Below are 16,698 nucleotides of genomic sequence, written 5' to 3' on the forward strand. Positions count from 1 at the left end.
CATTTGGCTTGTATCTCATACAAGTGAATCAACATAGTTTATTCATTGCCGACGGTAAGCTATCTATTATGGGACGAACCTATGTACCAATCTCCGTACCCAGGAATAATGACAAAGTCTTAAGTCACATTGCAGGAGAAAGGCCTGCCGACACTGCCTTCATTGAATTTGGCAATCTGTAGTCACATTAGTTATCGTAAAATGGGATTTCTTCAGCAAACTTACAATCTGGTCAATGCTGGCATATGTGCCGGCAACAAACACAAAGAAACCGACCATAAAGACAATGCAGTTACATACAGCACGTTTGACATTGTGCTTGTCATACCAATTGCCCTCTTTGAGAAGGGAGAACCACATAATGGGAGGGATCCAGAACGAAAAGCCCGAAATGAAGAGGGCCGCACAGATCCCCAGCAGTTCGGAGAAAAATGGGATGGCCTCTGCGATAACCCATGAAAGGAAGATCACAAAGGCAACAACGGCCAACCAAGTGATCCAGCCTTTGCGGGTATTGATGAACCGTATAATAGAGTTCTTGTAAAGTCGACCGTGGATAAATCTGCAAGCGACCGTGGCGTTGATTGAGCCTGAGATATAGATGACGGGCAAGGCAATGCCGAACGCGACTTTCGACACCAACGGGCTGGCGGATAACAAGGCGGGGGACTGAACTTCCTGGCCTACGAATGCATAGATTACTGATCCCGTGATGGTATATAAAACGATTTCTGTAAGACCCAGAGTGACGATGGATTTTGTGAAATCGGCAGGCGTATGCATTTCGGACATGAAGGAGAATTGGGCCGCTGCAAATGCATATGAGAAGACAATATTGGAGACCGCTGTGAGTGCCTGAGTGAAGCTAAGGTCGTCCTGTGGCCACGCTGACCAAGTAGAAGATGAGAAACCACCTAGGGCGTCTGACCTCTGAATCCCAGTGGCGATCATAGTGATACCGATCGCAAGGATGATGGAGATAAAGTCGATGTAACCGAGGATCGCAATCTCAGTGAATGAAGGTGGAATCGCAAGGACCATAAGGATAACAGCAGAGATGACCCCAAACGCGAGGGTACACACGCTGCTACCCGTGATCTTGACAAGTGCAATGGTGCCGGTCAAGCAGTGGGAGCCAGTAGCCAAGATCAACAAGCCCAAGAAGACAACAGCGAAGAGTTTATCACCAAAGCCTCCCATCAACAGCCTCCCAGCATCGACATAATGATCAACGTTAGGATATTTCAGCTTGACAAGACCAACCATGTAACTAGCATACATAGCGATAAGCCCGATTCCAATGCAGGATATAACGCCAGCGACCATTCCTAGGGTAGCGAAAGCTCCTGGGAGACTTAGACTGCCGAGGGCAATGGCCTGTACGATGAGTACGACGGTAAGACGTTTCCAACCCAGGCGCTGGAAATGAGCCGTGCCCTGGATGGTTTTTTCTTTTTCGAGATCGGTTTGGAACATCTGCGCTGTGGCTTCACTGAAGGATGCTTGACGGTGGATACCATCTTGTTTTTCACCTGCGACGATGATATCGGAGTCGTTTGCGGGTTTGGGATGACTCATTATGAACGAGCAAAAATCTAACAAGGGAAATGATTTGATGGGAGGAGAAGGTTGAGGAAGTGACCTGACCTGGGGAGAATGATGTCTATATATCCTCGACAAGCCAAGCTTATCCAATCCCATGGACCGATAACCCCATGGGGAAGAGCGTCAAGCTGCGCGAGATCCACGCGATAAGAGTTTTCCGATCATATCGACAGTTACTGTTAGGAATTGCCGAGCGCCATGACTGGTTGACGAATTCCCAGTTTGATGAGTGGGCTATGGACCAATTCCCAGTTTGAGTGGGTTATCGAACAACCAATTCTGGGTCCTTGAGCCGTTGCTTTCCGACCCAGTTTTTGGCAGGCTATGATATGAAGGGCGGGATAGTTAGTGCGTGCTTGCTGCTGTAGGGCGCAGTTTGAACAATTATCAGGGACGATGGTTGAAGCGAGCTGTTGACTCTGCCGTGTGTATGAGACGCATTGGATACTCAACAGTAAAGATACGAATTTGTCAATGTATTCGTAAACCAGGCAAGAATACTCTATCTTCTTCACCTTGTATTAACTACCTGATATCCTGGACAATGAAAGGATATCCACCCTCTCGGTCTTGAGGAATCTACGGTATGACTAATAATCTGCAACTTTAATTCCGCACTAGGATCAGATACGCTCGGAAATGGGGAAACTGGGGATCATTCGCATCCACTGGTTCATGTCATCCGTCTGAAAGATGCAGCAGCAGTAGTGACGAGGCAATGTCCCTGTTACACATACATCTTGTGAACTGTTTTCGCCATGCGGGGCCCCGCGATGACACTTGCCACACAATGCGGATCCAGCATGGCCAGTAGACTTGGACTGATGTCTGGTTTGATGGATGACTTGCCGTTGACGTTAGTTAACGGAAATGAATTGTATACCCAGTCGCAGACGAATGTTGCTTATTCAGTCCGTTTAGCCGTTTTGGCTGATAAGTATGGGGAAACATCTGGAAGGTGAACATTGCTGACCTGTTCTATTTTCCGCGCTTTAAGATGCCATTCACTTCAGCTACCCTGTGCACTTGTTTGGCGTTTGGGGGAGGACGGACATTCTTGTGATTATTTCCATTCGGCCTTGCAACTTGGCCAATAAGAGCACTGTTGCATGCAATTCATTTCGCTTCAATGGCGACTCTGGGCTTAGCACATGCACTATTGAGATACTATTGGCATTAGCTTAAGATGTCAACGCAGGTACTCCTATTTTTCCTTTGCGCCGCTAGATAGATTTCTTTCTCTTTTGTCTCATTTCTTGCCAATCAACTACTTATTTTTTTTAATTAAACGACTTCAAGCCACTCGATCTGCCAAGATGCGATTTTCTGCGTTGGCGCTGTCCATCTTTCTTGGTGCTGTTTCAGCGGGTCCTTGCCGACCCTCTAGCGTCGAGAGCAGTTCTGAAACCACTGGACTTATTGGTGTGACAACGATCGAGTCGCTCTCCTCAACTTTCGCAGCGACTGTGTCAACCGAGCCAGCTGACGCGACAACGACGACGGCTGCTATCACATCTATCCTCGAGACTACGACAGAATCAAGCGCGGTTGCTGCTACCACTACTGCTGCTGCTAGCATATGCGTTGCACCAGCCGCCCTGACATGCTGCCAAACTGTTGGAACCCCAACCAATCCAGTCATCAGCCTTCTTCTGGGGTTGCTTGGTATTGTGGTTCAAGATCCAAACACTGTCCTCGGAGCAACATGTATGTGTTCCCTCAGTACCTTTCCGTTTTGTGGTCTAATATTTCCTTCCAGGCTCATCTATTACTGATCCCGCAACTTGTCCGGCCATAGCAGTTTGCTGTAAAGATAACAGCCATGTAAGCATTCCTTCCTACTAATGTCTCCTGAATGATGTTGACTTGTGTTACTACAGGGCGGCCTTATTTCTATAGGTTGTTCGCGAGTTTAGGGATATACTAAGATCTGTTCGACAAATGTATATTGATTCTGTGTGAGATGACTTTGTTTCTTATTACTAAATAGGTAATTATTAATAGCTAGACGGGTAATAGTCTCTAGCACTATAAAGGTAGCATTTATATATATAGATAAATTACGGAGTAAAGCGTGATGTAATATTATCTAGTATATAATAGTGCCTCTAAATAAGACTAGCCTGAATAGATATCGCAACTGACTTTCTGATTTCAAATTATCAGGGTTGCAACGACACCTGAAAACGCAGGAAACCACAGTCTATAGGTATGCAGAGCAAGCCCGGTGAGTTATGGCTAAGACCAGCAACATATGACCTGTCTGACCGTCGCCATGGAACAGTGTTAACTACAATTTCCCTTGCGTGCATATTGTCTCCCAGGCCTTCTGAGCTAAGTACTTTCATCGCTAGCGGACCATATTGGGTCGCTCGGAGTTGGTAATCTAGGTGTGTTGAGGAACCTGCAACTGATAACCAGCGACTCTAATTCCGCATGAAGATTAGGCACACTCGGAAATTGGGAGACATTGAGGATTCCCTTTGCCGCCTGAGCGGCGGGGGAATTAATAGCCAAGTCGAGGTAGTACTGCGAGTGCTAATTGGGCATCTGTTTATCTTCTCATTTCAGTATATTTAAATCTCACAGTACATTATCTGAGAAACTAATGGATGCCGATGAGGGTCAAAAATCAGTGGAATGGCACCTATGAAGCATCGTGAGCTCCATATCAGGTCAAGACCCATAAGAGATAGGTGAGTGAACTGTCGACTGCGTCCCTGGGAGCTTCCACTATAGCTAAGGGCAAGCTATCGGAAGAGAAACAAGCAATACGCTAGCCCGCACGAAAGACGAGAAGCTAGGCTAATGACGGAGAAATGCAGGGGAAATGCAAGGGCCGCACCGAGAGAGATCTGACTTGCGGCATGGACAGTAGCTCTTTTGGTACTCACTTGCGTGATACTAAGCTTCTAAGTTCATACTAGCCGTGTTCCGCCCGGCGCCACAAGATGTGATCTGATTTGTATTACGTCGTGCAAAACTTTATCCTCGATCTCGACCAAGCCTAGTAATCTCTTCAACCTAAGTGGCTTCATTGTTTTCATACTGCGCAAGTGATAGAGAGACATTGTCTTGGTCATTGTTCATCAAATCAAGTAGTATAATGCTTACAAGAGTGATTCTTTATATATAGATATTGCCGGATTTGAATGAAGTTGACCTGCAAGTACAGACAAGTCCCTCCAGTCTCGATCAATTATCAGATCACAGACCTCTTCCTTTTCTGCCAACTATGTATGAAAAGAAAGAGTTAGAAATGATCTCCCAGACTAGACCCAGAGTAGAATACCACTGAGTGATATTGCATTCCTTCGATCTGTTGTTTGCAATTGAGACTTGTGGCTGAAAGCTTATATCCCCAATGGGAGCTTAGCATTCCATTTACACCACTGCCCTGATATAGGGCAGCCACATAAGAGACACTCAGAACTTACTAGCCCAAACTGTAATAAACCAAATCATTTCTCGCTGCGGCAAAGAGATTGCCGAGCTAGCCGAGGACATGGTTGCTCAGCACTCCTGGAACGGGTCGGACACTGCACACGGTCTCGAATCTTTTGGTAAGCACCGGAACCGCACTAAATGGCTTGCCGGAAGCTTCACACATTATTAATGTCGATGGAAATGACCAAAGGCTGATGAACTAAAATAAAATAAGTTCTGCCGATGGTGCCTCATGATGAAAGCTAGATGCCGGCCTTCTTTCTCAGATCGCTCTCTGGCCGATCCATTCACATTGTGCTATTTATTTATTTACTTCTTCCATTCCTTTCCTCGAGCATTTTGCTTAACCAACTGAGAAATCCATTCATTTTTGTCACTATTCAGCCGACTGATAGCCTTCTTTTTCCTACGCTCCTCCATCATGTCGCGTCGGCGCATGGTGGGCTTCTGGGCCCTGGCCTCCTTAGGCACAGGATCCGATGCAACATTGATAGGCAAGCGGGCCATTCAGACGCAGCCCATCGAGATAATTGACGGATCAAAGACGTTGTATGACACTTTGACAAGGTATGACATGCAGGGATTCTCATCGGCCTTCTTTAGCTAATGTCTGTAGCACATTTCTTCTGCAAAGCGATGATTCCTACGTTCCCCCTACCCTCTATGGACATGGTGATGCAAACACGACATACAACATTCCCCTCGCGGACCAGCAGCCATCATGTGGGACTGTCATGGTCGAGAGCCATGTAACCATATTATCGTCGACTGACCGTATGATATCTGCGCCTGAGACAACCACTCTGCCTACCCAAAATCCATGCGACATAGTTACCGTGATCGTCAGAATGCAAGGCTACAGGAAAGGCGATACAAAGGCACCTGTCTCCCAAGCTCCGGCCTTGACTTCATCTCCATCCGAGCCCGAAAGCTCAGCCGTTAATTCAGATCCTACAGCAATTGACCAAGATACTGAGAGTACTGCTGTTCCTACGATCCAGACTTCTTCCCAGGATGGCCCTGCCACTTCTTCAGGTTCTACAGTAGTGGGCCAGGACACTAGTAGCTTTCCTGCACCTATGAATAAGATTCTTGCTCAGGACGGCTCCACCACTGCTTCAGATCCTACAGTGCCATGGACTACAATGACCACTCAAGGAACTGGTACTGCAACTATGACCAGCACGCAATCTCCAACTAGACCTGGTGACACAGGAACGGTTTGGGTCATGGCCCCCAGGTCTCAAATGACTTCGGATACCCCGATTGACTACACCACCATCACGAGCACTGGTACCGGCACCGAAACTGGTACTTACACCATCACTGAGTCCCCGTCAGGATCTGGTCCTGGTACGGTGGTGATTGTGGTACCGAGCCCATTAGCTCAATACGTTACCGTGACATCCTATGATAGCTCGATCACAGCTGTTGCCACGAGTACAATAACTCCCAGTGCTCCTGGCGGAACTGGTACTGTTGTTGTCTATGACCCATACGAATGGGAGACCGTCACATCTTATGATCCTACCGCCCCATCTGACCATACAGCAACTATGTGGCCTTCTGCGTCTGGTCATGTCGGTACGGTAGTCATGTATATGGCATACAAATGGGTGACAGTCAGCTCTTATGACGCAACAATCTCAGCTGCATCTACAAAGACTATATCACCACCCTCTCCAGAGCAAACAGGTACCGTGGTGATATACCAGCCAGATCCATGGGTTACAGTCACTTCCTATGGAAGTGTCACGGCAGCGTCAACAAATACTGTATATCCAACTGGTCCGGGCGCAACGGGCACCGTTGTTGTATATCAGGCCTATCAATGGATGACCGTCACCTCTCACGATCCAAGAATCGCAGCCCCGTCCACAACCACTCTATCACCAGATCCTGGAGCGCAAACAGGCACTGTGATGGTATATGAGCCTTATCACTGGGCTACAGTCACTTCTTATGGAGATTTCACAGCTGACTCTACATCTACCATATCTCCAACTGCCCCAGATGCAACAGGCACCGTTATCGTGTACCAGACTTATCAGTGGACGACGGTCACATCCTTTGGAGAATTTACAGCTACATCGACATCTACCATATCCCCTTCCAACCCAGGCCAAACGGGCACTGTAGTGATCTTCGACCCACAGCCATATACGACTGTCACTTCCTTTGGAGATTTTACAGCTGCATCGACATCTACTATAGCTCCACCCGCACCAGGTCAAACAGGCACCGTGTTAGTCTTCGATCCACAGCCATACGTAACCGTTACTTCGTACGGAGGTTATACGACTGAATCCAGAACTACCATGACTCCATCTGTCCCGGGTCAAACTGGCACCGTGGTGGTCTTTGATCCACAGCCATACACGACCGTTACTTCATACGGAGATGTTACGGCTGAATCTAGAACCACTATAGCTCCATCTTCTCCAGGGGAGACGGGAACCGTGGTGGTTTTCGATCCACAGCCATATACGACCATTACTTCGTATGGAGCCATTACGGCTGCATCCACTACCACAATGGCTCCAACTATCCCTGGGGAGACAGGCACCGTAATAGTCTTCAACTCGCAGCCATATTCGACCATTACGTCATATGGCGCCGTTTCGACCGCCACCACGTACACCTCACCTCCCCCCTCTCCTGGCCAGACAGGTATCGTCTTGATTATGATGCAACAACCTTATACGACCGTTACTTCGTATGGAGACGTTACAGCTGAATCAACTACAACAATCGCTCCATCTGCTCCCGGGGAAACAGGTACTGTCGTGATATTTGATCCGCAGTTGTACGTGACTACCACGAGATATGGAAGTGTTACAGCTGCCTCAACAACAACTCAAAGCCGTGATGGGTCCAACCCAACTCTTACCGTCCTGGTTGATCTCCCCCAGCCTTACACTACATTCACTAGCTATGGCGCCTTCACCGTAGCCACCACTAGAACATACCCGCCCTCTGTTGCAGGGCAGATCGGAACTGTAGAAGTCGATCTCCCCCAACCTTATACCACCGTCACGAGCTACAAAGATGGTCTGACTACAGCTGAGACTACAACATACTCACCCGATGTTCAAGGAAAGTTTGCTACTGTCGAGGTTGATATGCCTCAGTCCTACACGACGGTCACAAGCTACATTCCAGGTCTCGCAGGCCCGGCATCCACAACCTTGCCGGCGTCTAATCCAGGTGACGTGATGACTGTAGTCGTTGGTCTTCCCCAGCCCTATACAACTATCACGACGTACGTGGACAGCCTGACTGCACCCCAGACTATGACAAGTCAACCGGCCAGTCCTGGTGACCCTGCTACAGTTATTATTGAGAGCCCATTGGGACATACGACTGTCACGACTTATGTTGATGGCTTATCTGCTCCTGTGACCACAACAAAGCAGCCTGCGAATCCTGGGGATCCAGCCACCGTTGTTATCGAGAGCCCTCTGGTATACACAACTATCACGACCTATATGGATGGCCTGACGGCACCTCTGACTACCACAAACCAACCGGCTAATCCCGGAGACCCTGCCACTGTCGTTGTCGAGAGTCCTCAGGCGTACACTACCGTGACTAGTTATGGCTCTTGGACTCAACCTCTTACTACAACATTGTCACCTACTGGCCCTGGAGGCGTGGCCACTGTTCTTATTGAGAGTCCTCAGCCTTACACGACTGTGACCAGTTATGGCCCCTACCCAGCAGTAACAACCACTACAATGGCACCAGCATCACAAGGTGATGTAGCGACTGTTGTTGTGCAGTCACCCCAACGATATACGACTGTGACCAGCTATGGCCCCTACCCAGCAGTAACTACCACTACCATGGCTCCTGTATCTCAGGGCGGAGTAGCGACTGTAGTTGTGGAATCACCCCAGCCTTATACGACTGTGACAAACTATGGTAGCTTTACAGCAGCATCAACCACCACAATGTCACCAGCGTACCAAGGCGGTGTAGCTACTGTCGTTGTGGACTTGCCTCAGTCCTACACAACTACTACAAGCTGGGGTAGCTTCACAGCCACTAGTACCACTACCATATCGCCAACATCTCCCGGCGGCGTTGCCACTGTTGTTGTTCAACGACCCCAGTCCTATACGACCACCACAAGTTGGGGTACCTTCACAACAACTGGTACCACTACCTTATCACCAACATCTCCTGGCGGCGTTGCTACAGTGGTCATGCAGAAACCACAACCATACACCACTGTAACTAGCTACACCACTGTTGTCTCAAGCGCCAGCACATCCACTGGGACTCCCGCTTCCGCCGGGCAAACTGCCACAGTGGTGGTCGTCGCTCCCGCAGTTGGAACCAAGGCTGCAGATCAAACATGTAACAACGGTGGTCTGGAATACGCTATCTATACCAACTCGTACTACAACTCTGATCCGCCTAACTACTCTGCCCTCAACATAGCATATTTTGGCACAGCTACACCCACTTACACTGGTGTCACAAGCTCTATAGGCATTACAGAGCCAGGAGGAGTCAAAGCAGGAAACTCAGGCCCAGCCCAGGTTATCTATCCTGGCGCGCCAAGTCAGACATGGCAGTATAAGGCTGTTAATCACCGGGCATTCTTATATGCGCCTATTAGCGGTACTTACTCTGTTGTTGTCCCTTATTCTGATGAGGTTACACTGGTTTGGTTCGGCAACAAGGCTCTGTCAACATGGACACGTGCCAATGCAGATCTGGAGCAGGATTACTCTTCAGGGCCTTCCAGTTCCAAGACTTTCAATATACAGCTGACAGCCGGCACTTACACGCCATTCCGGGTTTTCTGGGCCAATGCCCAGGGAGACTACTCAATGATAGTTACTGTCACAGCTCCAGACGGTACTGTCATCGTCAATGGCTCTGGATCCTCGAGCAAATACTTTGTTAGATTTGCTTGTGATTCTAGTACACCTTCTTATCCTGCATTTGGAAAGGGCGGTTAATCTTATCATTCTTTCTTATTCTCTTATTTCCTTGTTGTCTTGTATAAGTAGTTGAATACACATTGATTTCAGAGATATCAACCCCGAACCTCGCAACGCTTTTCACAAACGATAACGTTACTGTCCGCAGTGATTTATAGTGAACGCACAAAAGCTGACAGGTGAAGTCTTTGGTGGGAAGAAGGGGGAGATAATACTTATTACATCGTCGACAAGGCAAGAACGTACTGTATATACAATCCATTAGACCGATAACCCCGTGGAGAGAGCTTCAACGTGCGAGAGCTCCACGGGATAAGAACATTCGAATCACATCGTCAGTTGCCAAGCTCGGTGACTGATCAGCCAATTCCCAGTTTGAGCGGTTATACAAAAACCGAGCTTGGGCTCTTAAGCCATTGCTTTCCGATCCAGCGTTTAGCGATGAGGTATGAAGGGCGAGATACTTAATGCTTGGCTGTCGTAGGGCTTTAAGTCCGTATCAACATCAGACACGCTCGGAAATGGGGAAATGGGGAAACTAGGCTTCGTTTTTGGGCATGAGCGGGGAACTGGGAACCGAGTCAGTGCTTTATCTCTCTGAGAATGCTAATTGGACAAACGGTCTAACCAAAGGATTTTATTATGGGGCAATTGGAATCGCAGACTGGGAAGGAAGCTCGGAATTCAATTGGGGTAGAGGAGATCAGACGACACTGATAATACGACTCTCTACCCTCAAACATCGCAGCGTTTTCAACGTTTTCCTCTTCTTTTGATCTCACAATCTTCTAACTCTTCGATGATTACATCAACTGTTGTTTAATACCCAAGACAATGACCAAAACATTATTCGTCAACGGCCGGATCCTGTCCAAGACAGAGACAGGCCTCAATGGCAACGCCCATTTCTCAGACTGCATGCTCATCCAAGACGACAAGATCGTCGTAGTCGGGTCTCGTGATGATATCCCCCAGAATCTAGGTTCAGACATTCAAGTGCGCGATCTTGATCAGCGCGTCGTCCTCCCCAGCTTCATTGATGGCCATATGCATCTCCTCCTACTTGGTCAGTCCCTTCGAAAGCTTGATCTGTCACGATGTACTTCACTCGAAGACATCCGATCATGTATTCGAAAATATGCTTCTGAAAACCCGGATACACCGACTATTCTTTGCAAAGGGTGGAGGCATTACATGACGCCCGGCGGAGTTACGGCTGCTATGCTGGATGATCTCGATCCTCGGCCTATCTTTGTTGACGCGGGCTCTTTACACTCTTGCTGGTGCAATACCGCGGCTCTGAAGGAGCTTGAGGTTGAAGACATGCCAGATCCAGCCGGTGGCAAGATTTATCGTGACGCAGATGGAAAGCCATCTGGCCTTTTAGATGAAGGTGCCATGATGTCCATCAGTGAGTGCACCGCTGCCATCACCGTTTTGGACCGACTGATTAACCGCACTGTACAGTTTGGCCATTTCAAGCAAAGTCATCTCCCAAGCATGAACGAATAGAAGCGATCCGCGCTGCCGTAAAGGAGTACAACGCAGCTGGATACACTGGCGCAGTAGAAATGGCCATGGACGAAGAAGCATGGGACGCTCTCGTAACACTCAAAGAAACAGAACCCAACCTTTCACTAAGAATAGCAGCTCACTGGCTCATCAAACCAACCGCCAACCTTGAACAAAATTCGAAACAAGTGCAGCGCGCTATAGAGTTGAGCAAGCAGTATAACTCGACAACAAGCCCTGATCTTCGACTTGTCGGAATCAAAGTTATCACCGATGGTATTGTCGACGCATGCACTGCCTACCTGTCTGAACCGTATACCACTGTAGGAAGCCCGCCGCCAATCTGGGAGCCTGAGTTCCTGGATCCCGTGGTCAATGAGGCTGATGCTGGTGGCTTGCAAGTCGCCCTACATGCTATTGGCGATGGGGCTGTGAGAATGGCTATAAATGCTATTGAGAAACACGCTACACCAGGCCGAAGGCATAGAATTGAGCACTTGGAGCTTGTTTCCCCAGAAGACGCAAAGAGGCTTGGAAAGCTTGGTTTGACAGCATCCATACAACCGATTCACGCTGACCCAACAGCGTTGACAATGTGGCCTGAACTCATTGGAGACGAGCGATATGAGAGAGCGTTTGCATATCGAGATTTTGCTGATGCAGGTGCCTTGATGGCGATTGGTACCGATAGCCCTACATCACCGTGGTCGCCCATGCATAATTTCCATGTCGCTATCAACAGGCAGTCCTCCAAGAATCCCGATAACCCTAAAACAGTACACGAGCACTTTAGGTTAGGGCTCTGCGAGACGTTTATCGCGGCTACAGAAGGTGCAGCTCGAAGCGTGTTTGCTGAAGATCGTGTTGGAAGCTTGACGCCTGGCAAACTGGCTGATTTTATTGTTGTTGACATGGAATGGGATCCTAAGACGCTACTGAAAGCCGAGGTGAAGGAGACCTGGTTTGGGGGATCCCGTGTATTCTAAATAGGTTCCAAGATTATCATGACTGAGCAGTGGCATGCATAGAGTTGTAAACATTGTAACTTGCCCAATAAATTATATCCGCACCTGGCCTCTCTTTCATTCAACTTGCCTCGGGCGGCTTGTCCATACAAAGTCTACGAATAGGCTTCCAGTCTACAGATCAGACTATCAAAGATTTCTTATCCTTCAGCAATCTACTGCAAAGGATTAACATGCCTCCGACAAAAACAGTCAGCCCAGCCCAAACCCAAGCTGCCGTATAGCCCTTGCTCCTTCGCAAGGCCCCTCCTACAGGCGGACCGAATAACAGCGCAACGGACATGACTGAGAAAGCCATACCAAATCTGGTTCCGATTCTTCGAGGATCACTAGTCAGTCTAACGAAAATGGTCGGCTGAAGAGCGAAGAAGGAACCCGTGAAAAAGCCTTGGCTGATGACGGTCACAAGCAATCGTGGAGTTGTAGTTGCTGAGATGAGACACAGACTTGTTGTGGCAAGTAAGACTGCTGCACTGATGATAGTGTTCATAGGTCCAAGAGTTTGTGCGAGAAAAGCGGGTAGGATGCGGCCGAAGATCGAGCTGCTGTTCAGAATTGCAAGCAGATTCCCTGCAAGATCGGTCGACGCGATTTTGTTGTCTAGAGCGTAGCTTTGGACGTAAACGAAGGGCGTGTACATGCCTAAAAATACAGAGAAACACCCAGCTACGAAGAGAACATACGGCCAGTCTGTGAAAGCCGTCTTGTCCAAAAGTTGCCTTCGCTGAGCTGGTCCACTGGGGTTCGGCCCTGGGCGAAGCACGAGGTTGGAAAACAGGAGTAGAACCAACAGCAGCAAAGCCATAGCCCTCGTCGCCCAGGGCAAGCTTGTCTGCGTATTGAGCTCCCGTATCATAATTGGGAGAAGAACACTGGCATCGCGTCAGAGAGATAACAATGGGGATGAACAGTCTTGACTTACCCTCCAAGTCCACTACCGCAAGCTGCGAGTCCATTGACCAAGGGCAATTTTGTAGTAAACCATAGCGAAGTAATAGCAACACTCAAGATCGATAGACAACCGGCGCCAATACCAATCATGAGACCTTGAGTGAGAAGGTACTGCCAGTACTTTTGACTCAGACTTTGAAGTACAGTTCCGATGACGATGAAGGTAGAGCCGACAGCCAGAAGGTGTCGAAAGTAGCCAGAATCATAGATCGGGCCAACTATGAACCCTGAGAAGACCATCAAAAATGTCTGCAGAGAGCCGATGACTGATATCTGGAACGGTGTATGATTTGACAGTTCGTCGCGCTCATAGATGGTTTGAAAGCTTCCAAAGCTTGCGATCAGCCCTGCAATTTGTCAGTATCCGCCTGGTGTGTATGGGTGATATTACCCACCCCAAGTACAAAAGTAGAGGCAAAACGAGCCAGCGACTTGCAGCCACGCAAGCAATCCGCCATTTGGGATCGGCTTTGGCGATGCATCATCAACTGAAAAGCTGCTTTCGACGAGAGGGTTACCATCGGCTGTGTCTTTCGTAGAGTCCATTGCTGGTAGGAAGCATTGATGAAGGTCCTTGACTACAAGCTGAACAACATACCTAATTGAAGGGAAGATAGGCCGAGATGCAACCGCCATGCTTATCAATCTCTATTTCTCTGACAACGCTTTTGCTAGGATAGCCCGTTCTAGGAATTTTCCCGCTTTCCTAATGTGGTGATAGACCACGGCACTTCTCCCCACAGTGGATCTCAATGAAAAAGATAAAACCCAACATCAGCAGATCAAGGCGCAATGCAAATTGTCTGGGCCACTCCTGAACGCGTACTCTCTCCTTAAGCCGAGTATTTGTAATAATCACATGAAGAACAATATTTATCCCACTTACCAAAACCGCGTTTTGACCACGAATTCCTTGGCCACTCTCCATGGAACCTTTGCATGATTTTCGCATGTCATTCTTCCAACTTGGTGAAACATCCGAAGGCTGCCTAGCTAGGAAGGTGGTAAATGATTTTTTAAAAAATCCTGGTCTCGATTAAGCAACCCGGGGAATACCGCGACTAAGGCGGTAATGCGGCGAAGCAGGCAAGATTGAGTTCATGTGGGCTTAGTGCCGGCATGGCATAATGCATGCATGACCAAGAGTGGTAATTCTTTACGATTAGCCTTGTAGATAGGACGGAACTGTAGATCCTGTACGGAGATAGTGATTTTGGTGGTGAGGATGTTGGGGGCTTTAGCAAAGGTTCATTGGGGGTTGAAAATTTGATCAATCGGGTAAGAAGCTAAGTCTGTGAGAGAACAAATAGGACAAAAGTCGAAATGCTGTTCAAGTCAGAATCGGGATAACGACAAGAAAGTCAATAAAGAGGAAATTTTCATCAAAGTCACGAATTACAAGCAGGATTGAGCGTGATGTAATGGAAAGTCTAGTATATTGAACCATGAAAACACACAATTTACACCCAAGATCTACCCTACACCCTATCGAGACTTCACAAAGTAAGAATCCAAGTATTCTTCCCAAGCCTCGTCCCCGAAAGTGCCAACATATCCGACATACATATCCGGCCGAACAATCACAATAGCCGAGTCCTCGTTCTTGCACCAATCAGCAGTGAAGTCCTTGTCGCCATCCCTGTTTTGGTGACATTCGAGGGCCCCATTAGTCGACCCATTGGGCAGGATAGTATAAACGGGAGCCGAGGCGGAAATCGCCGCAAGTCGTCTTCCGATAGCCAGGACGATGAAGTCCCCATAAGAGACATTTTCGTAGAGTCGCGAGGTTTTACCGGAAGATCCAGTCATTACCACATCGGGACAGCGATATCCAGGTTTCCAGATACCTAGTTCCGTACCCTGGATGAGCGGAGTGGCGAACTCGCTGTAGTTGACACCCATGCCTTGCTGCGTTAGTTGGTGATATGTGACTGTGATGGTGGACGTACCTGTGATGAAGCCGGCATTTCGTTCGATTGTGGAGACGTATTTCTTGGCTGTGTGGATGGTGTCCCTGACTAGCGCTGCAGCTACTCCGATGACTTGAGCGGCTGTGGATCTCCGCTCGATGTCGTAGCTGCGTAGAATATCGTCTCTTGCTTTGGTGGTAAGGTTGGATGGGCGTGCGAGTGCTGAGAGACGCCAGGCTAGGGCGAAGGCATCGGAGACGCCCGTGTTTAAGCCTTGTCCGCCGTTGACGGAATGAACGTGAGCAGCGTCTCCGGCCAAGATGATTCTTCCGTGGCCTTCCTTGGAGATGAATGTTCCAGCGAGTCGTTCCTTAACTGGGGCGTTGTTAGCAGCGGAACTGTAGCTCTTCAATGCGAGACATACCATGGAATGTGCTGAACCATTCAGTCTTTGTAAACTCTACTCGATAAGGAGAGAGATGTTCTTTGATAGACTCTTCAGCCAGCTGCTGCGTAATCTCGCCCTTTAGAAGAACATAAAAGCGAGACATTCCTCGCTCTCTTGGAATCCACGCAACTCGAGACTCCCCATCAAGCTCAAACGTGATAATCTCAGGACAAACAGGAAAATCAGTATCCAAGAAGGTATCAAGAACTGCCCAGGTCATCTCAGGTTTGGTACCAGTGAAACTAATACCCAGCGTGTTTCTGACAAAAGATCTTGCACCGTCAGCGCCAACAGCATATTTGCTGCGCACCTTTCGTCCTGAACTAGTCATGACGGTGACAGAGTCTCCATCTTCGGTGATACTGATAACGTGCTCGTTGTAGCTAACTGCATCACCTAGACGGGCGCGCATCACTTGTTCAACGACGGGTTGTCCGATCATGAGAAAGTTCTTGTGAAAGGCATGTTCGATACCAACCCACCAAGCGTTCTGACGGGACTTGAAATCGCCCGCTTTGAAAGTAGAGCTCGCTGTTATTGTCAGAATATGTCGTTGGTGTTTTTAGGTCTACTTACTGTTGCATTTGAGACCATCAGGCAAAAGCTCATCGAGGATGCCAGCCACCTCAAAGTACTGCTGAGTACGAGCATTGAGTGCATCAGCACGACCAAGCTCTAAACTACAGGGCTTCTCATCTGTAAACTCGTTAGAATTGCTTCTCACAACTCTGGCTCTGGTGCATCTTACCTAGGACGCGAACGGAGATACCCAATGGCTGTAGGAGAAGACCAACAAAGAGTCCAGTAGGACCGCCACCAACAATAGTAACATCAACTTGCTCCAT

At 48.4% G+C, this 16,698-nt stretch overlaps 6 protein-coding genes across 6 annotated transcripts; 3 read left to right on the forward strand and 3 right to left on the reverse strand.

Moving 5' to 3' along the window:
• Positions 1 to 119: 119 nt before the first annotated feature.
• Positions 120 to 1,578, reverse strand: FPRO_11521 (putative neutral amino acid permease; the record flags this gene model as incomplete). Its single annotated transcript, XM_031221006.1, has 2 exons — positions 120 to 176; positions 226 to 1,578. The coding sequence occupies 2 exons, from the start codon at positions 1,576 to 1,578 to the stop codon at positions 120 to 122; spliced, it is 1,410 nt and encodes a 469-aa protein (XP_031086608.1).
• A 1,343-nt stretch (positions 1,579 to 2,921) lies between these two features.
• On the forward strand, positions 2,922 to 3,521 carry FPRO_11522 (uncharacterized protein; the record flags this gene model as incomplete). Its single annotated transcript, XM_031221007.1, has 3 exons — positions 2,922 to 3,312; positions 3,365 to 3,429; positions 3,486 to 3,521. The coding sequence occupies 3 exons, from the start codon at positions 2,922 to 2,924 to the stop codon at positions 3,519 to 3,521; spliced, it is 492 nt and encodes a 163-aa protein (XP_031086609.1).
• A 1,952-nt stretch (positions 3,522 to 5,473) lies between these two features.
• On the forward strand, positions 5,474 to 10,025 carry FPRO_11523 (uncharacterized protein; the record flags this gene model as incomplete). The annotated part of the gene is made up of 2 exons (XM_031221008.1): positions 5,474 to 5,619; positions 5,669 to 10,025. 2 exons carry the CDS (start codon positions 5,474 to 5,476, stop codon positions 10,023 to 10,025), a joined length of 4,503 nt encoding a protein of 1,500 aa, XP_031086610.1.
• An 816-nt stretch (positions 10,026 to 10,841) lies between these two features.
• On the forward strand, positions 10,842 to 12,505 carry FPRO_11524 (uncharacterized protein; the record flags this gene model as incomplete). Its single annotated transcript, XM_031221009.1, has 2 exons — positions 10,842 to 11,418; positions 11,475 to 12,505. 2 exons carry the CDS (start codon positions 10,842 to 10,844, stop codon positions 12,503 to 12,505), a joined length of 1,608 nt encoding a protein of 535 aa, XP_031086611.1.
• A 160-nt stretch (positions 12,506 to 12,665) lies between these two features.
• FPRO_11525 (uncharacterized protein) lies at positions 12,666 to 14,041 on the reverse strand (the record flags this gene model as incomplete). The annotated part of the gene is made up of 3 exons (XM_031221010.1): positions 12,666 to 13,416; positions 13,467 to 13,842; positions 13,891 to 14,041. 3 exons carry the CDS (start codon positions 14,039 to 14,041, stop codon positions 12,666 to 12,668), a joined length of 1,278 nt encoding a protein of 425 aa, XP_031086612.1.
• Positions 14,042 to 14,980: 939 nt separating this feature from the next.
• On the reverse strand, positions 14,981 to 16,698 carry FPRO_11526 (uncharacterized protein; the record flags this gene model as incomplete). Its single annotated transcript, XM_031221011.1, has 5 exons — positions 14,981 to 15,399; positions 15,445 to 15,780; positions 15,830 to 16,384; positions 16,430 to 16,549; positions 16,602 to 16,698. 5 exons carry the CDS (start codon positions 16,696 to 16,698, stop codon positions 14,981 to 14,983), a joined length of 1,527 nt encoding a protein of 508 aa, XP_031086613.1.

This window comes from Fusarium proliferatum (genome assembly GCF_900067095.1).
Source record: "Fusarium proliferatum ET1 genome assembly, contig: FPRO_scaffold010, whole genome shotgun sequence".
Taxonomy (NCBI): domain Eukaryota; kingdom Fungi; phylum Ascomycota; class Sordariomycetes; order Hypocreales; family Nectriaceae; genus Fusarium; species Fusarium proliferatum.